Source organism: Dendropsophus ebraccatus, chromosome 8, assembly GCF_027789765.1.
Source record: "Dendropsophus ebraccatus isolate aDenEbr1 chromosome 8, aDenEbr1.pat, whole genome shotgun sequence".
Taxonomy (NCBI): domain Eukaryota; kingdom Metazoa; phylum Chordata; class Amphibia; order Anura; family Hylidae; genus Dendropsophus; species Dendropsophus ebraccatus.
In genome coordinates, this window is record NC_091461.1 from 89,914,906 (window position 1) to 89,940,546 (window position 25,641).

At 42.2% G+C, this 25,641-nt stretch overlaps 2 protein-coding genes across 4 annotated transcripts in view; one reads left to right on the plus strand and one right to left on the minus strand.

Annotated features, from left to right (window-relative positions):
• The window catches only part of CSGALNACT2 (chondroitin sulfate N-acetylgalactosaminyltransferase 2), a 46,880-nt gene extending 39,947 nt beyond the window's left edge, over positions 1–6,933 (plus strand). For all 3 annotated transcript variants that reach the window (XM_069979280.1, XM_069979282.1, XM_069979281.1), the window contains exons 4-8: positions 916–1,017; positions 2,661–2,824; positions 3,182–3,276; positions 4,008–4,089; positions 4,946–6,933. In XM_069979280.1, coding sequence (XP_069835381.1) covers positions 916–1,017; positions 2,661–2,824; positions 3,182–3,276; positions 4,008–4,089; positions 4,946–5,238 — 736 coding nt within the window. In that variant the 3' untranslated portion in view covers positions 5,239–6,933. The remainder of the gene's footprint in view (positions 1–915; positions 1,018–2,660; positions 2,825–3,181; positions 3,277–4,007; positions 4,090–4,945) is intronic.
• A 7,130-nt stretch (positions 6,934–14,063) lies between these two features.
• Positions 14,064–25,641, minus strand: part of RASGEF1A (RasGEF domain family member 1A) — a 31,912-nt gene continuing 20,334 nt past the window's right edge. Inside the window, exons 5-13 of the mRNA XM_069980908.1 lie at positions 23,910–24,131; positions 23,313–23,387; positions 22,991–23,083; positions 20,748–20,850; positions 20,180–20,259; positions 18,685–18,876; positions 18,080–18,203; positions 17,862–17,934; positions 14,064–16,439 (exon numbers count right to left, since the gene is read on the minus strand). Of these exons, the coding sequence (XP_069837009.1) occupies positions 16,415–16,439; positions 17,862–17,934; positions 18,080–18,203; positions 18,685–18,876; positions 20,180–20,259; positions 20,748–20,850; positions 22,991–23,083; positions 23,313–23,387; positions 23,910–24,131 (987 nt within the window). The 3' untranslated portion in view covers positions 14,064–16,414. The remainder of the gene's footprint in view (positions 16,440–17,861; positions 17,935–18,079; positions 18,204–18,684; positions 18,877–20,179; positions 20,260–20,747; positions 20,851–22,990; positions 23,084–23,312; positions 23,388–23,909; positions 24,132–25,641) is intronic.

The window sequence follows — 25,641 nt, forward strand, 5'->3', positions numbered from 1 at the left end:
ATAATTTCAAGCCTGAACCACAAGTCCTTAGGGGGTCCCCCATCAGCTTCTTTCCACCCCGAGCAGCCTTGATCAATAGATCGCTCTCTGGTTATAGGGAGAAATCTATCAATCAAGGCTGGTTACTTGTGAAAAACATTTTGACAAAGAATTCTCATTGTGAGTTCCATTTTAAATATAAATATCTGCAAAACATTCACTAATATTGGGATATTAAAGCCACTCTGTACCCACAATCTGTCCCCCCAAACCACTTGTACCTTCGGATAGCTGCTTTTAATCCAAGATCTGTCCTGGGGTCCGTTCGGCAGGTGATGCAGTTATTCTCCTAAAAAACAACTTTTAAACTTGCAGCCCTGAGTCAAACGGCAGTGGCCTAGAATATCTGAGCCCTAACTTTGCACCACCCCTATGTCCCTCATCCCCACCCTCTTCATCATTAAGAATGCCCCTAAAACATTTTCTCCTGTCTGAACATTGCACCGGTGCCTTAACGATCCAGCCCATGTGCTGACACAGGTGAGGAATAGGAGACAATCTGCCTGGAGCATTCCTAATGATGAGGAGGGCAGAGAGAGGAGGGACAGAGAGGGTGTGCCAGCCTAATGCATACACAATCTAGGCCATGACCGTTTGGCACAGGGCTGTCAGTTTAAAAGTTGGTTTTTAGGACAATAACTGCATCCCTGCTGAACGGACCCCAGGACAGATCTTGGATTAAAACAGGTATCTGAAGGTACAAGTGGTTTGGGGGGGGGGGGGGGGTCAGATTGTGGGTACAGAGTCACTTTAAAGAAACTTATAGTTTTGGGGAACGTTCCTGCTTTTATTTGTACAATAATTTATCAAAGGCAAAATGGCCTATTTGTTGTAGTGTACGCTTTATGTAAATGTGTTATCATGTGCTTTTTCTAGAGATGTCTGTATTAAACAAGACAAAAGGACTTACCTGACTGTGGTCTACTTTGGTGAAAAGGGACTGTCAGAGGTGGAAAATATCCTTAAGACTATAGAAAGGTAAGTCAGATGGCTGTATATTCTCATGTTTTATTCTCCAAGACTGTCATTTCATACCCACATACAGACAGACATAGGTATCCTGAAGCTGAGGCAGACATAGGGGGGCAGCAGCACTGGGGTATAGTTCTTGGACAGTATGAGATTAGGTGTTTAGATGGATACAGTATTTTGACAGTTTCCTATGAAGAATAAGGCATTGTTAAGAGTACAAATGCAGTTTTTGCACTGTTCAGATGTAGTTTCTTATCTGATGAATTTTCACTTACAAGATATTAGGGAATCTTCCTCTTTTGGACATCACAAACTCTGAAAGAATTATTTAAAATAATTGATGCACCAAACCATTCAGCAGTGTATATATATGTGTCAGGACCTGGTGAGGGAGGCCAGGAGAGGTTCCAGAAAGTCACAGTCCAGAAAGTGTTTCTGCCCTTTAGGGCCGTATTAGACTGCCCGATCACTACTGCTAGATCGGCGCTCGCCTATTGAGACTATTACACATCAGTGATGTCTGTGCAGCCTGTGATTTATAAGGCTGGGTTCACACTACGTATATTTCAGTCAGTATTGTGGTCCTCATATAGCAATCAAAACCAGGAGGGGATTGAAAACACAGAAAGGCTCTGTTCACACAATGTTGAAATTAAAGAGGATGTACCACCAGGTACATCCTCTTTAATCTGAACCGACAAATCAAACGGCGCCGTCATGGGGAAGCTGGTGCTGCGATCCGGTTCCCGTGTATGGCGCCGTTCTATGCACCAGAATCGGCCGGTGCTCAAGCACTGGAGGTAGGCCGGCCCGCCCCCAGTGGGAGGGAATTTCCTCCCCTGTATGACGCGGCTCCATTAGAATGCATAGAACCGTGCATGGGCTTCCCGGTGACTGCGCCGTTCGATCCCTCGGTTCAGATTAAGAGGATGTACCTGGTGGTACATCCTCTTTAAGTGGCTGGCTGTCATTTAATGGCAAATATTTGCTGTTATTTTAAAACTACGGCTGTTGTATTGAAATAATGGCAGTTATTTATCGTTATATGGCGGCCATTCACTCAATTTCAACAGTGTGTGAACAGAGCCTTTCTGTGTTTTCAATCCACTCCCGTTTGAGGTTGCAAACACAGCCTAAGAGTATAATAATAAAGTTGATACATACCTGTCCACACTCCCAGTGTTGTCCTTGGTTTTACCCACAGCCGCCGCTGAAGCCGGTCTCAGAAGTGACAGGCCACTCAGCCAATCACTGTCTCAGCCAGTCATTGGCTTGTCACTTCAGAGACTGGCTGTGAAGTTTTACCGGCGGCTGCTGTGGGGAGCGGGCAGAACTGAGGAGGACACCAGGAACGTCAGGTATGTATAAACTTTATAATTTTTTTTTTTGTACACAGTCATCAGCCGTTAGCCGTGCATTGCTATTACACGTATCAGTGTGCGCCTGGCGGCCAATGATTTTTAGGTCTTAATAAGCAACCTTTATAATCTGCCAAATCGGTAATAGGGCCCTTACCCAGCTGACCTATAATAGAGGGGCAAGATCTGAGGAAATGAAGCACCTATAGGTACAGACCTGTATATCATCTTTGATGTCAGGACTAGATGGTTGACTTGGGTGATAATCTAGGTTTTCTTCTGCCGATACAGTAACTACACCCTGATCCCACTGAAGGAGGAGTTCAGCAGGGGACGCGGATTAGAAGTGGGAGCTCGAGCCTGGAATAAGGGGGATGTTCTGCTTTTCTTCTGTGACGTTGATGTATACTTCACACCCGGGTTTCTGGACACGTGTCGGCTCAATGCAGAAGCTGGTGAGTAAACTGATTTGTGGATCGCTGCTCCATGAGTTACTTGTTTTTACGATGGATCATCCGGGGAAAAAGTGAAATCCAAAGCTAATAGCGCTGCAGAGCGGTGTTACAGCTCTTCTCTATTCATTTCAATGGGTTAGAGATGCAATACCACCATTAGAAAATCTCCAGCTTGCTGTCAAATCTTATTTTCCCCTCATGTCAATGGGATTTCCTAAAACTTGTTGGCATGTTGTATTTAGCTTGAAGTTCTAGGTGGGCATCTACTTTGAGAATAGGGCTCCGCTATGTTTGTGAAGAAGTCCTGACATTTTATACTTTATATTTTGACAGTATCCGTTTATCTTGATTTTATAGGTAAGAAGGTGTTCTACCCCGTTGTGTTTAGCCTTTATAATCCCGCTATTGTATACGCCAATCTGGAGGTGCCACCTCCTGTGGAGCAACAGCTGGTAAGTTCTATCTTTTGTTAATAAGAAAACTACTATTCCACTACCTTGCACTTTTTTTCTTCTTCAAAACTAGCGAGTAAACCCCAAAAGATATTCGGTTGACTCGCAATGATTGAAAGCAGGGATGGGGAACCTTCGGCTAAAGCTTTGGCTGTCCAGGCATGATGGCAATTGTAGTTTTGCAACAGCTGGAGGGCAAAAGGTTCCCATCCCTGATTTAAAGGGAAGCTGTCAGCTCCTATTCCAAACTGCTGAAGTTGTTCGGTCAAGGAGAGATGTGGTACCTTTCGTATATATCCAGCTGTGCTTCAACAGTGCAGAAAAATGTTTTTATTCTTCAGTGCAAAGTGTCAAAAAGGCTTTCCTTAGCTCCCCCTCCCATATCTGACTGTTCTTGATTGATAGTCAGCTGGAAGCTGATCCTTGACTGACAATTAGGCAGGGTCAGGAATGGGATGGGGAGTGATGAGAAAGGAGGAGCTCAGCTAGATATATGAAAGGTACAATGTGTCTCCTAGACAGCTATCTTAACAGTGTCAGCAGTTCGGAATGTAAATTACAGCTGACAGATTCCCTTTAAATACCTGCACAAAAGATGCGATCAGTCAACGAATGAGCGTTTAGTTGTTGGCTGATCGCTGGCCCTTATACTAAATTGTTGTATAAGAACAATACCTAAAAATGACAATATTTCTTTTAACTCATCCTTGTCATTTATTTCACTTTCCAAGGTTCATAAGAAAGACTCTGGATTCTGGAGGGACTTTGGGTTCGGAATGACTTGCCAGTATAAATCAGATTTCTTAACAATTGGTGAGTGGTAGAAGTGATAAAATCCAGTCATTTATTCTGTACTTTGCTTTTATTGATTTGCTTTTCTTCAGATGTATTTGCTAAGAAATCAATCAGTGTCATTTATACCTTTTTCGGTTTGATAGTAGCGTTCATGTTATCTTCAAATGTGTTCACAGCATTTTGTCATAAACTGTAATCATGGTTGTGACACATATAGGACAAGGCTCTTATGATGTTGCCCTCTGGTCTTCCGTTTGGGTGTGGGGTTTTGCAGCTCAGTTTCATTGACTAGAGCTTGATTGTAATACCACACACAACCTGAAAACAGGGGTGGTGCTGTTTTTGAAAGAAAGTAGCTGTACTTTTTCTAACCCTTAAAAGGGTTGTCTGGGATACATTGTTAATTGGTGAAACTGCTTGGACTGCGGGGGAAACTACAGTGATGTATACTTACTTGCCCTGTTCTGTCACAGCTGCTGGGTACCAGGCCGCCGCGCTTTGCCAATGTCAGCTGCTTCCACCGGAAATGGCTGCTTAGAATAGATTCTATGCTGTCTATGCTGAGCGGCCATTTTTGGTGGAAACCATTTTAGTCAGCGTATCTAGCTGAAATACTGAAAGCAGCGAAGAACTTTTAGCAGCTGTAGCAGAGTGAGACAGGTAAGTACACATTACTGTCATGTCCCCCACAGTCTTGATAGGATCGCTATTTATCAATTTATCCTGGAGAACCCCTTTAATTGTATGTCTTCTGGCTTTATGCCTGTATACACTATTAGTTTGGCTCCCTCTAGTGGCAGATACAGAACATGCATACAGTTTCACACTTCCTCTTAAAAATTATTATTGACCATTATTGCCATTTGTTATGCAGGTGGATTTGACTTGGAGTTCAGAGGATGGGGAGGAGAGGACGTTCACCTTTACAGAAAGTACCTGCATGGGGATCTGGTTGTGGTCCGTACTCCGGTGCCCAGCCTGTTCCATTTGTGGCATGAGAAACATTGCGTGGATGAACTGACCCCAGAGCAATATCGTATGTGCATTCAGTCCAAGGCTATGAATGAGGCATCCCACCCTCACCTCGGCATGCTGGTTTTCCGAGAAGAAATTGAGGCCCATTTACGCAAGCAAGCCTTCAGGACAAACAATGAGTCTGAGGCATGAACCTATACGTTTTATACAGAAGAGGAAAATCGAGCTTACACTGCAGGCCACTAACTAATAGCGGGCCTTATGTGTATAGATGTGGGACCTGTACGGGGCTTAACCATCTTTAATACGCTCTCATTTAGGCATGGCAATGACTCTCATACTATTCATTACTTGGAAACAATTTAGAGCAGGGATTCTCTACAGCAATACAGTACCCGCACACCATGTCTCCTACGCCTGCCCAGGACTAATATGGTTAATATTTAACAGCAGTGTAATTAGGATAAAGACATATCTATTGTTATCAGTATTGGCCATGAAGCATACCATAAATCAGCACAGAATGGGAACAAAGCTGTCCAATGAGGCCTGGCAGCATCTAGCTCCTGTGTGCCTTATTACTTCAGAGAGCGCAGAAAGACTCTGTGTACTCTTTGCGGGACAGTAAAATGTTAGCAAGTACTGTAAATATGAGTGCTTGCATGTATAGTGCGTGTATGGACGCACACAGCATATCACACCTGCACAGCTCTGTGTTTTATGACTATTTTGCTTTGTATTGCTGCCTGTGTGGCAGCTGCACCTAGTTGGGCACATTACGTCACACAAGTAAAGCACAATAGATGCCCTCACCACCAGTTCCATCATATAAATCCAGTAATGCTCATGCAGACACTTGAAGGAGTTTGTTACAAGCCAGTAAGGTTCCAGTTTTCATCTTTTTTTGCAAGCTTAAATGGGCACTGTCACAAAAAAAAAAACAAAAAAAAAAAAACTTTGGGGTCTGGGAAGAAGCGATTGGCTAAGTGCTTCACTGCCTTTCCTGTCTCACAATAGGGACTTTCTCCTGCAGTAAGTCGATGAAGCCCGTATGCTGCAGCAATTCAGGGAGTGCTTCTCCCTTCTCTATCTAGTAATTTGTGAGAAGACCCCAGCAGATTAAAATGTTTAACGTGTTTTTTTTTTTAAGTGACAGGGACAGTGCAGGGAACGAATTCCCTGCTATTGCTTTACAGCATTCTGGAGCATAATGTAACATGGTATCGATACTTATTTATGTACAATGCTCTTCATTTAACTATGAAGCTCGATGGCTTCCAGTTACCAATGGGGTTACAATAGGTACAAAATCAGTATTTGCAGAGTTGTTAAACTTTTCAATTTTTTTTATTGTTTTTTTTTTTTAAGTTTTATTATATTGGAAGTGGAATTGTACTTTTATAAATAGAAACCTTTATACGTTCTAATATAATTCTGCACAATTTGCACCAGTAGGCAGGGAAAAAAAGTGACAAATTTTAGACACCAAGGGGTAGTCACTGGTCCTCTAACATAGGTAAGAACGGAACAATTCTGCTATAAAGGGATGATGTGTTAGTTCTGGTATCTGTTGCCGTTCCAGTATCATTTCTCTCTGCTATATCCTGGCTATTGAACCCAGTATTACGTTAAAGGTGTGAAATGAAGACTGGAACCATGTGAAGTATTGTTCTGTACTTTATATTAATGTATTTTAATTACCATTTTTTTTTCTTGTCTTGGATGATCTGTTCTGAACACCATAAAACCGCAGAACAGATCCACATTTACCAAAGAGCTTTGCTTTTTAGTAGATGGTTGTAAAAAAAACTCTGCAGACAAGACTGGACTTCTCTTTTTTTTTTCTGTGTCGCCACATGAAGAAATAAAATTATTTTTTGCTATGGACTGGGTTTATTTTATTGGTGCATGTGGATACATTGGCTATTACTCATAGAGTCGTAGAGCTTGCTGGCTGTTGCTATGATCCTCTAGTAGTTACAGGGTGGCCGTATATTACCTAATTGTGGCACGTTCTGTGCAGACCATGCTTTCTTGTTTTACAGATTTGACATTTAAAGAAGTCTGGCGCAGGGCAAAAAAATTATTTCAGGGTAGAGCTGGGCGATATGGCCAAAAAATAAAATCTCGATTTTTAAAAAAATTTTTTGGACGATTCTCGATTTAAATCTCGATTTTTTTTTTTCCTTTTTGCTAAATAAACAGAATAGTTTTGTCCTTGCAGCATCAGATACTATTTTAATGACATTTGAGACAACTGTATTGCTTCTCACTGTAACAGTGCTCCCCATGTAGTAGACAAGCCCCCTGTGTGCCATTCTGGGCCCCCATATAGTATAGGAGATCTTCTTTGTGTGTTTAGTAGTGGAGGTATAGTGGATAAGGGGTGTAGTAGTAGTAGTACAGGTAAAGATGAGGGGTGTAGTAGTACAGGTACAGATGAGGGCTGTAGTAGTAGTACAGGTACAGATGAGGGGTGTAGTAGTAGTACAGGTATAGATGAGGGGTGTGGTAGTACAGGTACAGATGAGGGGTGTAGTAGTACAGGTACAGATGAGGGCTGTAGTAGTAGTACAGGTACAGATGAGGGGTGTGGTAGTACAGGTATAGATGAGGGGTGTGGTAGTACAGGTACAGATGAGGGCTGTAGTAGTACAGGTACAGATGAGGGCTGTAGTAGTACAGGTATAGATGGGTGACGGAGGGCGACTGGGGGTGACGGAGGGCGACTGGGGGTGACGGAGGGCGACTGGGGGTGACGGAGGGCGACTGGGGGTGACGGAGGGCGACTGGGGGTGACGGGGGGGCGACTGGGGGTGACGGAGGGCGACTGGGGGTGACGGAGGGCGACTGGGGGTGACTGAAGGAGGACTGGGGGTGATGGAGGGCGACTGGGGGTGACTGAAGGAGGACTGGGGGTGATGGAGGGCGACTGGGGGTGACTGAAGGAGGACTGGGGGTGACTGAAGGAGGACTGGGGGTGACGAAGGAGGACTGGGGGTGACTGAAGGAGGACTGGGGGTGACGAAGGAGGACTGGGGGTGACTGAAGGAGGACTGGGGGTGACTGAAGGAGGACTGGGGGTGACTGAAGGAGGACTGGGGGTGACTGAAGGAGGACTGGGGGTGACGAAGGAGGACTGGGGGTGACGAAGGAGGACTGGGGGTGACGAAGGAGGACTGGGGGTGACGGGGGGTGACGGAGGGCGACTGGGGGTGACGGAGGGCGACTGAAGGAGGAGTGGGGGTGATGGAGGGCGACTGGGGGTGAGTGAAGGGGGACTGGGGGAGATGGAAGGGGGCTGGGGCAGCTGGGAATGATTGGGAAAGGAGTACACATAGCCCTCCTCCCCTCACCCCGGCCACACATGCAGGTCCCGGTCGCTGCAGGGACTGTAGTGGTGATAGCGTCGCTGCCATTACTGGAGCTGTACAGCGGGATCAGGGGTGAAGATCCTGCTGTACAGCTCCAGTAATGGCAGCGACGCTATCACCACTACAGTCCCTGCAGCCTCCTGCAGAGACCGGGACCTGCATGTGTGGCCGGTAGGGGAACGGAACGCTATGTGTACAGCTGGGGAAGGTCGGTCGCGGCTCTGGGGGACTGCCGACCGACCTGCACCTCGCCGCACTTCCCGCCCGCCCGGCACCTCCACGCAGCGCCGCCCCCTCACTTCCCGCCGGCCGTAACCTGCACCTCATGCCCGGCCGGCACCTCCACGCAGTGCTGCCCGCCCTCCATCTCCCGCCCGGCACCTGCACCGCCCGCCCGACTGACTCTCCGCGCTTCTCTGCCCTTCTCTGCCCGCAATGATTTTTTGTGAAAATCGAATTTACGATTTTCACAAAAAATCAAATCGATTCTAACCTTCTGGGCGAATTAATCGAATTAATTCGATTAATCGCCCAGCCCTGGGGGAACATAAAAAAAGGTTATATTTATCTGTCCTGATGCCGCGTCCCTCTCCTGGACCCCTGACGGCTGTTTTGGCTCCCTTCTCAATCCAGCTGATGAATACCCCACTCAGCCAGTCAGTGACTGGTGCGACATACTACTGCAGTCACTGATTGGCTGAGCAGGCTAAACCCAACCTGCTTTTAACGTTTCAGCCGATTCGTTACATACCCGGGAAAAGATGACAACCGGCGGGGTATGGGAGCCTGGTCATGCGGCACATGTCTTTTGTGTCTTTTTTTTTTTTTTTTTTTTTATTCTCCCCACCCCATGCCCGTAATGTATTTTGCCAGGGCCTATAAATCAGGGCTGCCCAGTAGGATGTCACCGTGTTAAACGGAACCTGTCACCCAGGACACGGGCGCAGAGCTGCCCGACCCTTCTGTGCAGCCCCGGATACTTACCCTTTCCTGCAAGTCACGCTCCTGGCTCCTGGAACTGGTCCCAGGACGGAGATATCGGCGCCTAAAGCTGAGCTCGTGCTGTATGCTAATCAGCAGAGATGGGTCTGATGCCCAAAGAGAATGAATAGAGCCGTCATTCTCTATGGGCATCAGACTCATCTCTGCAGCGCGAGCACCACTTCCGACGGGGGTATCTTTGTCCCGGGACCGGTTCCAGGAGTGGGACTTGCAGGAAAGGGTAAGTATCTGGGGCTGCCCCGGGGGGTGGGGTAGGCTCTGCGCCTGCATCCCGAGTGACAGGTTCCCTTTTAAGGTTGACTGCTTATACCTGATCTGTGAAAATTCAGCTTTATTGCTCGGCAGTAAACAGAGGTTATTTCAGTAACATTGACATGAGCAGAGGTGTCACAAGGGTTAGAGGTCAGAGGAATAAAGGCTGCACTGACAGGAGCAAAGAAACATGAGAATGTTAACTCTTTCCTCCCCATTTGTCAGGACACTGCCTTTAGTATCAGTCTATGCAATGTATTAGTTCCAAATGCATCTCAAAACTTTATATTATTATATGATATGACTATATCATATGATATGAACTTGTTTAGTTCAAAAAACTAAACAAAAAAACTTTGATTAACAGTCTCCCTTTAATTTCTGTTTCATTTCAATAGTTGCCATATCCTGTGTGCACTATACAGCACAGAGTTGCAGACACAGCAATGTCAGCTATATAGGGTATATTCATACTCACTTGAGCTGCTCAAAAATCAGAAGCTGTTAATAGAGTTCAGAGGACATTACTGCCAGTACATAATCCTGGCCACATTACTATTCACATAAAATGCAGGAAGTTCAAATTCATGTTACGGCCATGTTCACATACTGTAAAATAGAGGCCACCCTTTGAATTTAAAATAACGGCCAATGTTTTCATTCTTCAATGATTTTCATTGAAGTCTATGGAAAGAACAATGGTTGGTTGCAGACTGTATATAATACCACAGCAGCCATCAAATTAAAGGTGTTTTCCGGGATTTTTCAATAAACCAGCATTGCATTGACTTCTATGGGTGTTGTATGTTCTACATACACTCCTATATTTTTTTTTTCACTTAGAGCGCTTATTGTATTCTCAGGATCAATCACTCTGTTTTTTTTTTTTTTCCACTTCCTGTGATGTCAGGTTCCCTTCCTGTTTCCTGTTCCTGTCAGTGAGGGAACAATGAGTCATCAGGTGGGTGGGTTTTATGCATCCACATTTATTTAGCCCCACCCCTGTAGGAGGAGCTTACATCTGAGCCCAGAAGAAATTGCAGCAGTAAGGGCAGCATGACATGGAAGAGTTCAGGAGCTGATAGCCATCTTGTGGATGGCACAGAGGTTAGCCATGTGGGGGTGGGGGGGAGACAGAGGTTAGCCATGTTGTGGGGTGGTGGTGCGGGCTCAGAGGTGAGTCATGTTGTGAGGTGGTGGTGGGGGGACAGAGGTTAGCCATGTTATGAGGTGGTGGTGGGGGCACAGAGGTGAGCCATGTTGTGAGGTGGTGGGGGGGTACAGAGGTTAGCCATGTTGCTTTGTAGTGTTGGAGTCCTAGGATCAAATACCACCATGTACAACAGCTGCATGTATGTCCCCCAGTTTCCTCATGGAATTTATTACACTCTCCAAAAGATTGTGAGCTCCACTGGGGACAAGGATCAACATGAGTGACTACAATCTCTGTATAACACTGCAGAATAGGTTGGAGCTATATAAATAAAGAAGAGGAGAGATGCTACTCCACCTCATGTCAGTCACTATTCTATCTTTTTCTTGCTGAGGTAAATCTGTAACAATCCTGGCTCATTAAAACCCCACCCACCTGTAGGATAGCTACTGTAGTGTATACGTATGCCAGCTCTACAACTCCTAACACGTACATGTGTGCTGGTGTCGTGTCCCACCACGGGTGTTGCTATTGGTTACACCCTTCATAAAAGCCTGTACTTTTTGAGTGTAAGTGTTTATGTAGTAGTACCAGAGTTTCGCCTAAAGATGTTGTTGCAAATATGTATATTTAGTTATTGCACAGCTGTAGTATGCAAGGGGTTATTGTTTGTGTGTCACATGGATCTGTATGCAAATGAGAGTCCTTTCTTCTCACCTAGCATCTCTCTCTTTACTTCTCTTATCTGCACTCCTCACCCACTCACAGCACACCTTACAGGGGCTGTAGGTAGGAAGTCACATGGGTAGAGGAAGTATAGTGTCCGTTGCTGGACTCTAGAGGAAGGGCACTAGCCAGAACACTTTCTACAGTGGTCTAGTTGGGCCCTGGCTCCTGCAAGGTCCCCAGTTTAAACTGTGGTCTAGACACAGAACCCATGTTTCTAGACATCTATTTTTCTCAAGCAATCTCACACAATACTATGCAGTGTTAAGCCTTTACTAGAGAGGACAAGTCAGGGATCATCTCAACCCACGCCGTGAACCAGGAGAGACACAGTGCAGGACAGTATCCAAAGAAAGAAAAGGAACTGATCCGGATAGAGCAAAGTTGCTAGAAGCCTATGAACTCTATCTCACAGAGCGGGTGTAAGCAGGGAACTGTCAGCATTCTGCTCATCCCAGGGAACAAGGTCTGGGGCTTTTCACCCACTTGGACGGGGCCCCCGACACTGGTAGGGCAATAGGTGGTGCAAAGACCAAGGAGTCAAAACACGGGCACAAGTATTCTCTCTCTCTTCTCAAGTATTCTTCTATTTCTACCTCCGAAGTTCCGGCAGAGCACAGAACTACTTGGGTTGGGACTCTCAACTCTTCTGTCCCGCTCTTCTACTTCTCAGTACACAACCCAGTCAGCACGACTGTACTACCCTCTATACTCTCAGTACAGATCTGGATCCTAAAGTGTCTTATCAAGTTTGAAGTGTTATATCAATGCAAAGCTGTATGACCTGCTGCATACAAGTACCTTCAAAGTAAACCAGATTTTATTTATGCTAAATAGACTTTGTGATTCCTCGTCAGGCACAACCTGTAAGGAAGAGGGACAACCTCTTTAATATTCGTGACATTAATTTGCACGAACAGCGGACGATATTTTAATTTTTTTTTTTTACCGTCCTTTGGTACTCAAAACGACGTCTGTTATTTTGAGTATCATGGCTTGAACATAGCCTTAGGGTTGCTTCACACGTACCGTATCGCAGCTGATTTTCTGGTGCGGATCGGCAGCAGATTTGACTAAATGAATGAACACAGCATTAAATCCGCACTGCAAAATCCGCTGCGGATTTTACAGTACGGATTTGATGCTGTGTTCATTCATTTAGTCAAATCTGCTGCTGATCTGCACCAGAAAATCAGCTGCGATACGGTACGTGTGAAGCTACTCTTAAAGGGGTTTTCCATTTAAAAAAGAGATTGCAGGGGGGTCCGACCTTCGTGCCCCCTCGGCGATCTCCAGATCGACCCCGGGCTCCTTTGTTTTACATACAACTGCGGGTTGCCAGTTGGAGAGACAGCCAAGTATAGCCCTCAGCTCTTTCCAGCGGCTCCATAGAGAATGAGAGGAGCTGCCGGAGAGAGAGCAGAGTACAGCACTCAGCTGTGTCTGGCGGCTCCATAGAAAAGGAATAGTGCTGCGGGTCACGTGCAAACCTGTGGCTGTATTCAAAACAAAGGATCAAGGGGCTCATCTAGAGATTGCCGGGGGCAAGTTAGTCAGATCCCTTGCAATCATTCTTGTCCCCTATGGTGTGGATAGTGCTAAATTTACTGTGGCACAAAAGATGCAATCAGCCGATGATAGGGCTGATCGCTGCCACTTTTACATGGGGCGATTATCGAAGGAGTGTTTCTAGCAACGCTTTATGCCGATAATCAGCCATATAAAAGGGGCTTTAGGCTCATACACATGTCCGTGATATATGGTCTGTAAGCTAACTGTATATCACCGACTAAACTCTTACAAAACTCCCTGCATCGTAATAATTCATAATAATTTATAATGCAGTGTGCTCCGAAGTTAAAAGTCTATGCTACTGTGTCGATACAGCCAAGTTTTGTAAGTGTTGAAGAGTTCAGTCTGTGATATACAATCAGCTTAAAGGGAATGTGTTGCCATAAAATTGCTACCTAAGCTATCAGCAGAATAGCTGAGCAGCTTGATATATATCTTTATGGGGAAACATTCTAACTTGTAATTTATTGATTGAAATCTCTAACTCTTTCTATGCTAAAGAGTCCAGTCCATTGAGTGACACCGCCTACTGGACTTCTTAGCCCAGTATGATCTGAGATTTCAATCAACATGTTACAAGCTATGCAGAATAGATACCCACAAAGATTTATATATCAATCTGCTCAGCTCTTCCTCCTCTATAATATGATGGTGATAGATTAGATAGAATTGTTTTGATGACAGGTGCCCTTTAAGGACTGTATATCACAGACGTGTGAATGCAGCCTAACATTGCTCGATCTGATTGACATCTGGGGAATTTAGAGACAAATCAACACTTTGAACTCTGTGTCATATTCTTCTTTATATTTCTGACAGATGTTTGCATTGTGTCAGAGTGTAATGTGGAGGGGCTATTGGTGAAATAGAAGGGAAAGGAATCTGAGCACTAAGAATAAAAACCAAAGACTTCAGGTTCACTTTGAAGCGATTCTGTATTTATTTATGCAAGCACATTAGGTCGAACACAGAATACCCTGCTTCACAGTACAGATCTGATTGAACAAGCCAGTGGGAATAGAACCAAATAATACAGTTATGGACTGAGTAGGCCTGAGTATAAAAGGTGTGCATGATAAAAAGCTTCAGTACCCTGAAATGTAAGCTAAGGGATAGCTACAAGATGGAGCATCCCACTATGAGACTTAGAAACCATCCATCCTGCGTTACAGAAGCCCCCCTACAGACAGACTCTATTAACCCATACACAACACACTAGTTTTGTCCACTCGTCCTGTTGCATGAAATGGACTTGGTTTTAGGATGTGCTGTTTCCAGGCGTCTCCGTAGTCCGGCAAGTGACTGCATGCGGTAAATTAGTGTAGTATGGATTACATTGTATGGTCAGATATGGTACTTACTAGATCTAGAAAAGCAGCTAAAGGCAGATACTAATACTTCAATCACAATGATGGCAAATGTGTCTTTATACTAAGAGCCTCAGCCCTAACACAGAGCTCTGGATCTAAGTGGATTGCGCCAGATTATGTGTCAATGACTGCTGACTGGGGTATCAGAGGGACACGTTAAAAAAAGTCACAAGATAAATAAGACTAAAAATTGCAGATGTCTTCTTCAACTAAATGCAATGCTTTATCTCTGAATGGTAAAAAATGGAACTGGAAAAAAAAAAAAAAAAAAAATTGGCCATTTTTGCTTATATGATTTATATAGAGTATCGTCAGTAGTGTGGATATATGAAGAGAACCACTTCATATAGGAGAAATCTTAACGCGGAAATTACACCCAATATCCCACTCTACCAATAGTACACTCAAATGTCCAGAAAGATGAGTGACAGGAGGTTGTTGGTCGGGGTCCGGTGATGGTGACAGTCTCTCCCTAACAAAATTGGAGGTTCTCAGACCCTATACACTAAATAGACTAAAGTGTATGGAGGTCTCCCCACTCTCCTCTGATAGGTGATCGGTAGAGATGAGTGAACTTATAGTAAATTGGGGTACGTGAGAACCTCAACTCCCTTGATCCAACACCACCTTTCCATCCTGACAAACAACATCCCATATTTATCAGTTTTCTTGGTCCTCGTGACTGTAAAAATGAGGGAGATTAGATAATTTTTAAATAATAGCTATATATATATATATATATATATATATATATATATATATAAAATCTGTTAAGGTTTTCAAGCCAGAGAAAGCATGTGTAGGATGTTTTTTTTTTCTGTTTAGTGTATTACTACAAAGGCACCTTCACTGCGTCTGACTACCATCAGACTAACATATGTGGGCTATCAATGTGTCTTTATGTGGTTGATGTTGCATTTATCAATCTGCCTCCATGACTTCTTCCAACTCCTTTGGTCCCACACAGATATGCCTTAGCACTCATCTGTAAATATAGGTGGGTGAAGTAAGCAGCTGGTCGCTTTTCTCTCCAGCTCATCACTTGACCCAACTCATTGCAGGAGACCGCATCTATAGCAGGGGTAGAGAACCTTGGCTTTAGCTTTGACTGTCCAGGCATAATGGGAGTTGTAGTTTTGCAACAGCTGGAGAGCCGAGGTTCTCTACCCTTGCTCTATAGATTAAGGGCCAGTTCACACTGAGGAATCAGCGAGGAAAGTGTTTCATAAATTTTTTCCAACTCCACGCTGAATTTACGTAAGCATTCCGCCGATATTGGAACATGTCTGCTGACCCGCACTTCTTCAAGCTATATTTAGCAATCAGAACAATTAACTTGTCTATATGACGGTAATGCTTTATTCCAAAGAGTCAGATAAGAGTGAACATGGTGGAGTGAATAGTTCATATCTCATATTAGCAACAAGTAGTTGGTGCGGGCATAGTATATAATGTCTCCCATTAAAAACCCGCAGATTTATAAACACCCATCAAATGGAGAAAGCAGGGCCCTGCCCTTGTGTTATAATAATAGGAGTAGTAGCATATATAGGGTTAACCCTCATATGAAAAAGGCTTATACAGTGCATGTATAAACATCTGCATTCTGGTGGCCATTCCAGCAGCATAGGGTTTTTTTTATTTTATTTTATATAATAAATGATAAAAATAAGAAAACATGTATCCCTTTCTGATTTCTTTCTTTCATAAGTGCTTAAAGCATGAAATATATATATTTATATAATTATATTTATATACCAGTATATTTTTTAGTCTTGTAAAAGATTATGTACAAAATTCAGCAGACCCCCAACCAGCGAGGACTGTCTTCCTGACTAAAACATTCTGCACAATACAACAAAAAACAAACATAAAAAAGCTAAATTCCTGTGTGCTTCAGGCGACCGAAGAAGCTTCTCTCAGGCTCGGTTTAAAAGTGTGGACCTGGGTGGAGAGAAAAGGATTACATGTGAGTATAGTGACCCCAGGGAGCACCATAAGATATATATATATATATATATATATATATATATATATATATATATATATATATATATATATATATAATTAACTGGGGTCAGATAGTTATATAGGTTTGTAAATGAATTCTATTAAAAATCTAAAGTCTTCCAGTACTTATCAGCTGCTGTAAGTCGTGAAGGAAATGGTGTATTCTTTCAGTCTGGCACAGTACTCTCTGCTGCCACCTCTGTCCATGTCAGGAACTGTCCAAGGCAGGAAGGTTTTCTATGGTAATTTGCTACTGCTCTGGACAGTAGCTGTGACATACAGAGGTGGCAGCGGAGAGCACTGTGTCAGACTGAAAAAAAATACACCACTTCCTGCAGAACATACAGTAAATGATAAGTACTAGAAGACTGAAGATTTTTAAATAGAAGTTAATACAAATCTGTATAACTTTCTGACACCAGTTGGTTTGAAAAAAAAAAAAAAAAAAAGTAAAGAAGTACATTGCTGGAGTTCTCCTTAATTACTGTAAACATACCAGTACATTTGAAGATATCATTTTGGTTTAGTAACTAAATCTGGGCCAATGTATAGGAACTAGTACACTGAGCTAACTGTATTATGGTTGAAGGTCCTGACTTGACCTTAAATGACAGCTGTCAGCTCAAGTTCTCAAACCATCGGTCAGTCCAGGACTTGCATCCCTAATACACTGGTCTTTGTGAAGACTTACAGTGGTTTTTGCTGAGGCCAGAGTTTTGACACTTAAACTGTGAAACTGCTTGTTAATGGTTTCTATTTTTTCCTTATACATTAGAAGTAAATAGACATGCATGTTGATGGGCTTCATTTTTTGCTTTATAATTTACACTCTTTAAACATTAGAAGTGGGGGAAGTAAACGACCAAGATAATTAGTGATGCATTATCTATTAGTATTGATTGATCAATTTAAGTGTCCATTTACACAGAAAGATTATCTGACAGATTATCTGCCAAAGATTTGAAGCCAAAGCCAGGAATGGATTTGAAAAGAGGAGAAATATCAGGCTTTGCTTTATGACCTGATCTCTGTTTATAGTCTGTTTCTGGCTTTGGCTTCAAATCTTTGGCAGATTATCTGTCAGATAATCTTTCTGTGTAAATGGACCCTAACACCTGACTCCCAGCTTGTAATTAGAAAATATAATGCACTATGATATGTAGTGCTAGTAATGCATATAGGCACTAATGGATTATGTCTATGGGTGGCCTTGGATGACAGATGGAAGGAAACTAATGATATACATGAAGAATCTCTATATACACATCCAAGACCTTGTATCCCTTTCCATAAATTCTATTAATTGGTATAATCTGCCATGCTGAAATTTTGGTTAATATAAAAAGTTGCCTGTACCTGAGAGTCTTCCAGCTGTCCTTCTCCATGTGATTATCTGGACCCTCATTTTCGAAGGAAGCTACAAAGAGAGCTGACATAACAAAGAACTGGTTTTAGTAAAATGTAAAAAACAAAAAACACTTTATTATTTTATATTATTGATCTTTATCCATCTCCACATGCTAAAGTACAGGGTGTATACCTAATCTGTCCAGTCTGACAGCACACTCACTCACCTTCTTCTGTGTAAATTGGAGAAGTCAGAAGGTAGGTCTGAATCTTCTTATCTTTTTCAAACGGACATTCTACCTGCTTCCAGGTAAGGAAATCGTGAATCTGTCTGGAAATCTCCAAAAACTTCTGCAAAACAACAACATAAAAATATATAGAAGTTAAAAATACATACGCTGAAGTGCTGGCCTAGTATACTATCCTGGGAATCATCCATTGATGTCAAAGCCAGAGCCAAGATGGTCAATAACGTTTATTATCATGTGCCATAAATACTATTCTTGTCTTATTTTTTAGATAAACTAGAATAACCATTTTAATTCTATTGAGTAATTGCAACAGCTTAGAATCTTTGCTGTATTCTATCAAACCACCAGTAGAGGGAGTAAGAATCCCACTTTGATTATATAGTCCATTTTTTTAAATATTGGTTTTGGTATTAAATATCAGTTATTCTTTACAGTCTTTAGTACATACTTTGCTGATGGCGATGTGATAATTGGTGTATAAAACTACTATAGCAAAATCGGAATAGAAGTGATACTGGGTTCTATCTCATGTTCATTTATTAGTTGTGTCTTGCAGTTCAGTGAAAAGCCCCTGGATTTACCTTGAAATTAATATGTCCATTTGGTAATCGATTAGTGTGGATCTTATGGAGGAAGAAGATGTCTTTGATAAACAGGTTGAACACTGGGATGACTATCTTCTCCCGGCTGCTGTTGGCGCTCTGGGACCTTTGTGTGGCTCCTTGCAGCGCAGTGCGGTAGTTGCAGAAATTGCTGGATGGGTCCATGTGGTGCTATGAGGAATGTGGGGAAATGTTCAGATTAAAGCAACAGCTTACTGCTATTTGGTTGCAGGCTTGTATTATTACAGCTTCTCACTGTGAACCATAGAGGGCGCTATGACTCAGTTTAAAAGAATAGGCTCTAGATATCACAGAAGAATAAGTGAAAGGTCACCGCCACCTCTTATGGATTATTAATACTGAAAGGGTCAGAGGTTCCATTTTTACAGCTGCAGGTGGATCATTCATCTGAAAATAAAAATCTTCCCTTGCTTTATTTTTACATACTTGTCTTTTCCTGGCACAAAGTTATAATTCAGTGGAAAAAAATCCTGTAGTGCTTTATACTAAAGCCAGGATTTCTGTTTGCTAAAAATCCCAGGTCTTGTAATCTCTTTAAATTTACTTATGTAAAAGTTCAATCTCGGCACTCACCATAAATGCTTTACAATTTTATAGTGGAAAATTCATAGACGTTTCGGCGTAAGTCTTTCTCAGCTGTAATAGGCTAATGCCGAAACGTCTATGAATTTTCTACACTAAAATTATGAAGCATTTATGGTGAGTGCCGAGATTGAACTTTTACAGTATTGCTGGAATTTTTTCCGACTACGTGCACCACCCACAGACACAGAAGTGCCATCCAAAGGCTGTCTCTATTTAAATTCACTTTTGTCTCAGAAAGCTGACTATACTACTGCCTATAAAACTACACATCCCAATTTCCCTTGCCTTTCAGGTTTTTTTTCCTTATTAAAGGGGTATTCCGCTGAAACATAACTTTTGATATGTTGCTACCCATAGTGAGACTAACAATTCCTGCCATACTTGTTATTATCTAATCAATCTCCTTCCCCCAGTTCTCAGCTGCTGCTCTCTTCTGAAGACACAAAAAAACTGTGTGTCTCCTCCTCCTCCTCCCCCTCCCTTCTGAGACAGCTGATGTAAACAAGTCCATTACTGGCTTTATCTGCAACTTTGTAGCTTCTTTGTAATACTGGGAGAGTTAATATGAGGTCAAGTTGCTAATGAACCTACTGATTATCCCTCCTGGCATTACAAAGAAGCTACAAAGATGAATCTTGTTTACATCAGCTGTCTCTGAAGGGAGGGAAGAGGAGGGGGAGACGGAGAGAAAAGCTAACACACAGATTTTTGTGTCTTCAGCACCTTAGAGCTGGGGGAAGAAGACTGAATAAATAATAACAAGTATGGAAGGAATTGTTAGTCTCACCATGGGCAGCAACATATCAAAAGTTATGTTTGAGTGGAAAACCCCTTTAACTTTCTTTTTGTAAACTTGTAATATACTAACCTCCAAGACATCAAACTTTGCTGTCTTGACTTTTGACCATGTCTTCTTAAGCCGCGCCACAGGACTGAGGTTCATCCCGGCTGCAAAACAATTCCATTATATTGTCACATTACAGCAATAAGAAAAGCAATCTACAAACACACAACGCAGACTAGAAAAGAGGAAAACTAGAAGTCACATACAGTGTTGGTGACCTTAGGACAACCCCCTTATATTATATCTTACACTACAAAATGTATGGTCAGTGAAAGTCTGAGGACTCTATTACATGGGACGATTATAAGCTGAACATTGCTTTGTATAATAGGTCCAGTCATCAGCCAATAAATAAGGATTTGCTCATTTGCATTGTTTTAGCAGGTAAATAAATTGGCTGCACATCTCTCCATGTAATGAATAGGAAATGGCTGGACGACAAACGTGAAGGGCTGCATGAATGATACAGCATTTGTTTGTGCTCCTCTGCCTCTTTATAGGGGGCACCGATTAATGAGATCAGAGCTCATAATGTGGAAAGAAAATGGCGGACACAGGTGGAAACGTTCATCACATCCCACAAGCCACTTACAAATGATGGCCATCATAGAGTTAAAATTGCCAATATTGAAACATTCCCGGGCAACATCTATGAAGAATTCCATCACTCTTGTTCTCTGCTTCTTTTTTACAACCTATAGGAGACACAAATACATCAAAGGTGATTAATGGAAATATGGACACGCTAACAATTTACTGTATTTCTACATAATACGTTCTGATCATTGGTGTATAAGCATAGCCAATGCTGCTGTAATATTAATAAAATACTGTAACCCTCTAAGGGTACACTCCCTAGTATGGATCTGTGTGTGGTAATAGATGAAAACCGGATATGATGATTTCGGGATTTCAGGCCCCAATGCCAAATAGTTAATGGGGCGCCCCACCTACCATGTGCCGTTTATAATACTGGTGTCATCTCATGGGACATTTTGATATCTGGGCCTCTCAAGTAGAGATGATCGAACATTGTGAATTTTCAGGTTCGATTAAACTTGAACCTTTTAGAACCTTCGCCATTTGATTGCCCGTTTCGTGGGGAAGGTGGAGACAGCCCGAGTACTGCCTAGAAATCAGGGATACAGCCTATTACCTAGGCTTTTCAGGCGGTACTCTGGCTGGAAAACTCGAATTCGATCAAACCTGAAAATTCCCAATATTCAATCATCTCTACTTTCAAGCACCAGGTGTGACTGCTGCCTTTGTGCCCCCTATAACTATTTGATGATTAAGCAACATGAGATGTAAAATACATTGACTATTGAGGTGAAATAGTCATCTATATAAAATGACAAATTTTATTAGCTCTTATTCTGGCTATTATCTTAGCATGGTCCTGATTGTTGGGTGGAGAACATGAAGAAGGTGACATCATTACTGCTGAAATTACTTACTATATGCTATGACGTATGTATTGGTCTATAATTTATTCTGGATATAGCCGAATATAACTGATATATCCTTCAGGATACTTATGGCTGTGTCAGGTCTTATAGGGAGAGAAAGGATCCATCCACTGAACCTATCTTGTTTTCTTATGTGTTGAACTAGAATGTCTTTGAACATGTTGCCGATAAGATGATCATTTACAGAATCTTCTGACAACGTGTCAGGGTTAGTCATTATCGCTAAAATAATGAGCATCTTGCCACCAACCCTTACGCATGGCGTATATCATATTTAAACCAGATTAGAGCCCATATAGACAGAATGTAAGTTAAATTTAACACTATAGCTAAGTGTCAAAAGATACACATATCTGTGACTAAAGTTTTCTAAGAAAAATGACATTTATATACAAAAAGGAAGTCAAAGTGAAGTGCTCTTTCTGAAACCACGAGACTTGAGGTCCCGTTATATTAGCATGAAACAGGAAACTTGTACTGGTGCTAGTGCACAATGTCAAAATGTTTCCTCTTTTAAGCAATATGCTTACACACACACACACACACACACACACACACACACACACATATATATATATATATATATATATATATATATATATATATATTTCTTTTTAAAGCATCCTTGATTACTCAATATACAACTCAATATCTTCACCACACCATTTGGCCGTTCTGGTTAAGCTACTGGTCATTGCCATGTTGTAAGACATAATAAAGCATTATATTGATGGCCAATGCTTATATAGATCTAACTCCTGGCATCTCCGCTGAAAAGCTGATTGAAGGAGCCGCTCCCTGCACCACTGAGCAGGCACACTGCCGTACAGTGATAGTGGCTGTATGTAGTATTGGACCTTGTCCCCCCACTTCAGTATCTATGATAACATGGAATTTCCACCATTATTATTTCTATTTGGTGTCAGGATCCTTTGGAGAATTGCTAGCATTGGTTTTTACCTACGTTCTTGTACTTTGCTTTATCTGATCAGAGCACATTATTTCAGAATGGTAGATTCAGTGCGAGTGGTCAGAACTTCTGTAATGAAACTCTTTCAGTTATTTGCATTCTCTTCGATGGCTGAACGTGCTAGGGTGGCCTGGGTTGTGCAATTTAAGCACTGTTTGAAAATCTTCTCCACTTCTTCTTTATGTTCTTCCAGACAGAGGAATCATTGCACTGCTTAATGCCTATTTCTGCTCATGTCCTATGAGGCTTCCATAGTTACATCTACACCTTACAGTTCATGATGTCTACTCTGCATAAACAACATGCTGTGTCTGGGTATCGATCAGTCGGAGATAAGAGATGACAATAGACTTTGTATTGTGTCTTGTTACATAGACATTCCTTCACAGGACTCACCTTGCATATCTCTGTAGCCACCAGCATACTGAGGCAGTTAAACCAGTTATCATAGGCCTCTAGGTTATAGGTCTTGGTGACATCACTTCGGCACTGAGGATGATAGAAAGCACAGATATTGTTAGCAGTAAGAACATATGGTTAATACTTCATGGAGATCTCGTTTGTGATGATCCGGCTTTAAGCTTAGGATAAGTTGCTACTTGAGTAGACCAGAATATCCCTGAATAAATCTGATTTATAATGTATATAGTGAAGTGCTTGAAGGATGGTACTATCAATAGTGTAGATAGAAAATCTGTGACAGCTATCGGGAACCCACCTTATGGTTATCCAGAGAGTCCATATGACTGATTATCTGCATTAGATCTTCAGGGTAAATGTTTCCTAGACGCTCCTGTTTAAGATAAACACCTTAAGTATCAAGATATCAAACAATCTTGCAGTGAGAAAAAAAAAAAAAAACATACAAAAAGTCAACATTTTGCAGTATCTTGGGGATTTCTATGTTGTGGCTAATAATACCCTCATAATATGTCATAAGGGTTTTTCGCCTTCCTCTGGATCAACACTAGGGTTATAATGTAGGTTGAACTTGATGGACATCTTATTAATCTTTCAACCTTATTAACTATGTAATTATGTACCCTGGTAGGCACAAAGCTAAGCCTCAGATTTCAAAGCTGGAGAACATTAAGGCCTTGGCTGATTATCGGGAGACTTGGCTCATGGTTGTTCTGTGTAAATGATCAGCCGACAAGAGAACAAATGCTTGTTCACCAGCAGATTGCATTGTTCCTCGGTACCACATCTCCTCCTGTCTTTCCTTATGGTATAGGTGTGAATACACATAGTATAGCTATACAAGAGTATAATTTTACAAGAGGCTACAGGGCCATTTAGTTAGCAAGATACTCACTAGTTCGATTGTCGTGAGCTGCTGAGCCAGGATTAGTGGGTCTCCACATACACTAAGGATGTCTTTCTGTGCAGACTGTGGCTTGGCTTTGAGAATCGTCCCTTTGTCCATCACTGGCTGTCGGATCTTCTCTCGAATCTCCTGATACTGGCCTCGTGTGGATAGGACAAGCAGAACATTCTGGGTCATCTGACTTATACTCTTCTTGATTGTACCATTCTCCTAAAGACCACAAGAAGAATAAAAAATAGGTAAAATAGTAGAGAAATGCAAATTGTGATAAAACTATAGACTGTATATTTATAAACCTATAGAATGAATACCGCCTGTGACAGATATATATCATAGTTATCCTGTGATAATAAGCTGTGGTACATCGGGATATATCTATAGGCATGCAGAGGTAGCAGTTACCTGTAAGTGCTCACATAGGCCACATAAAAAGACACCAGTATGATACGTGGCACATTATAGGAAGACACCAGTTTTACTAGTGGCAAATGGTAGAAGAACACCAATATTATAAGTGGCACATGGTAGGTGGATGTTGTAACCATACCTTTCATTATGATACATACCTAGACTAACAGATCAGTCAATAAGTAACTATCATGAGTGGGTCATCAGTGGACATGCAGACGTTACATTGCTTTGTTCAATTCATTAAATGACCCACTGGTTTTATGGTGGACATGTCTATGTTGCTTCAAGACTCGACAAATAACTGTGGGAACATCCATCACAAGCCAACCATAGATAACTTAATATTATTGCCTTCCACTGAAAACCAATTGGACCAATGATCTTCATATATACTGAGCCACCAAATGATATATATGTGTTAAATAGAACATTGAAGGAGTTATCTCCTTTCTGCAGGATAGGGGATAACTAGCTAATCGGTGGGGGTGCGACCACTGAGACCCCAACCCATCACAAGAATTAACGTCAAATGTCCTCAAATGCCCAGCCACTGTTCCATAATGGGACTTCCAAACACTGCCAGGTTAAGCGCTCTGCAGGTCCCATAGAGAGTGAATGGAGTGATGGCTGCTTCATTTAATCTGGTTACATATGACCACTGTTCTCATGATTGGTGGGGGTATCAGCGCTCACACCTCAACCGATGAATCAGCTACTTATGTCCAATCCTTTGGATAGGGAATAACTTCAGATAACCCCTTTAGGAGGCATCTTTTTTACAGTACACTATTAGTCCTAAAGCAGCAGAGAAGCCACAGGTTGCTCGGTGCTCCCAATACTGTTTTATATAAATAGGTCACGACTATATAACTATATAAAATCTCCCACGAGGATATTGTTTGGTGATTTGAAGAAATGAGTTTGCTAATAGAAATGATTGTATTGTTTGTGAGTAGCCTGTGTGCATTATGCTTGGCGGCTGGAGCACTAGAAGGGGCAGATGGTACAATGATGATGTCCAGAGACAGCTCCGTGTCTGTATGGGCTCTGAAGCTGATAACAAAAGTCCCTTTCTTGCTGCTTGGCTCATGCAGGCGGCAGGAAGAGCGAATGATAAATGAAATGGAGACTAATTGCGTGAAATTATCTGTCTTTCTTCATCTAAAGCCGCACGGCACTTTCATTTCTCCATCTGATAGAGCAGCTAACCCACCACTGCCGCCGTCTATTCTGTTCTACATTATCGCCATTAAAAACAATCAAGTGGTTTAACCCCCTCTATGATATAACAAAGTGTGTAATGAAATGA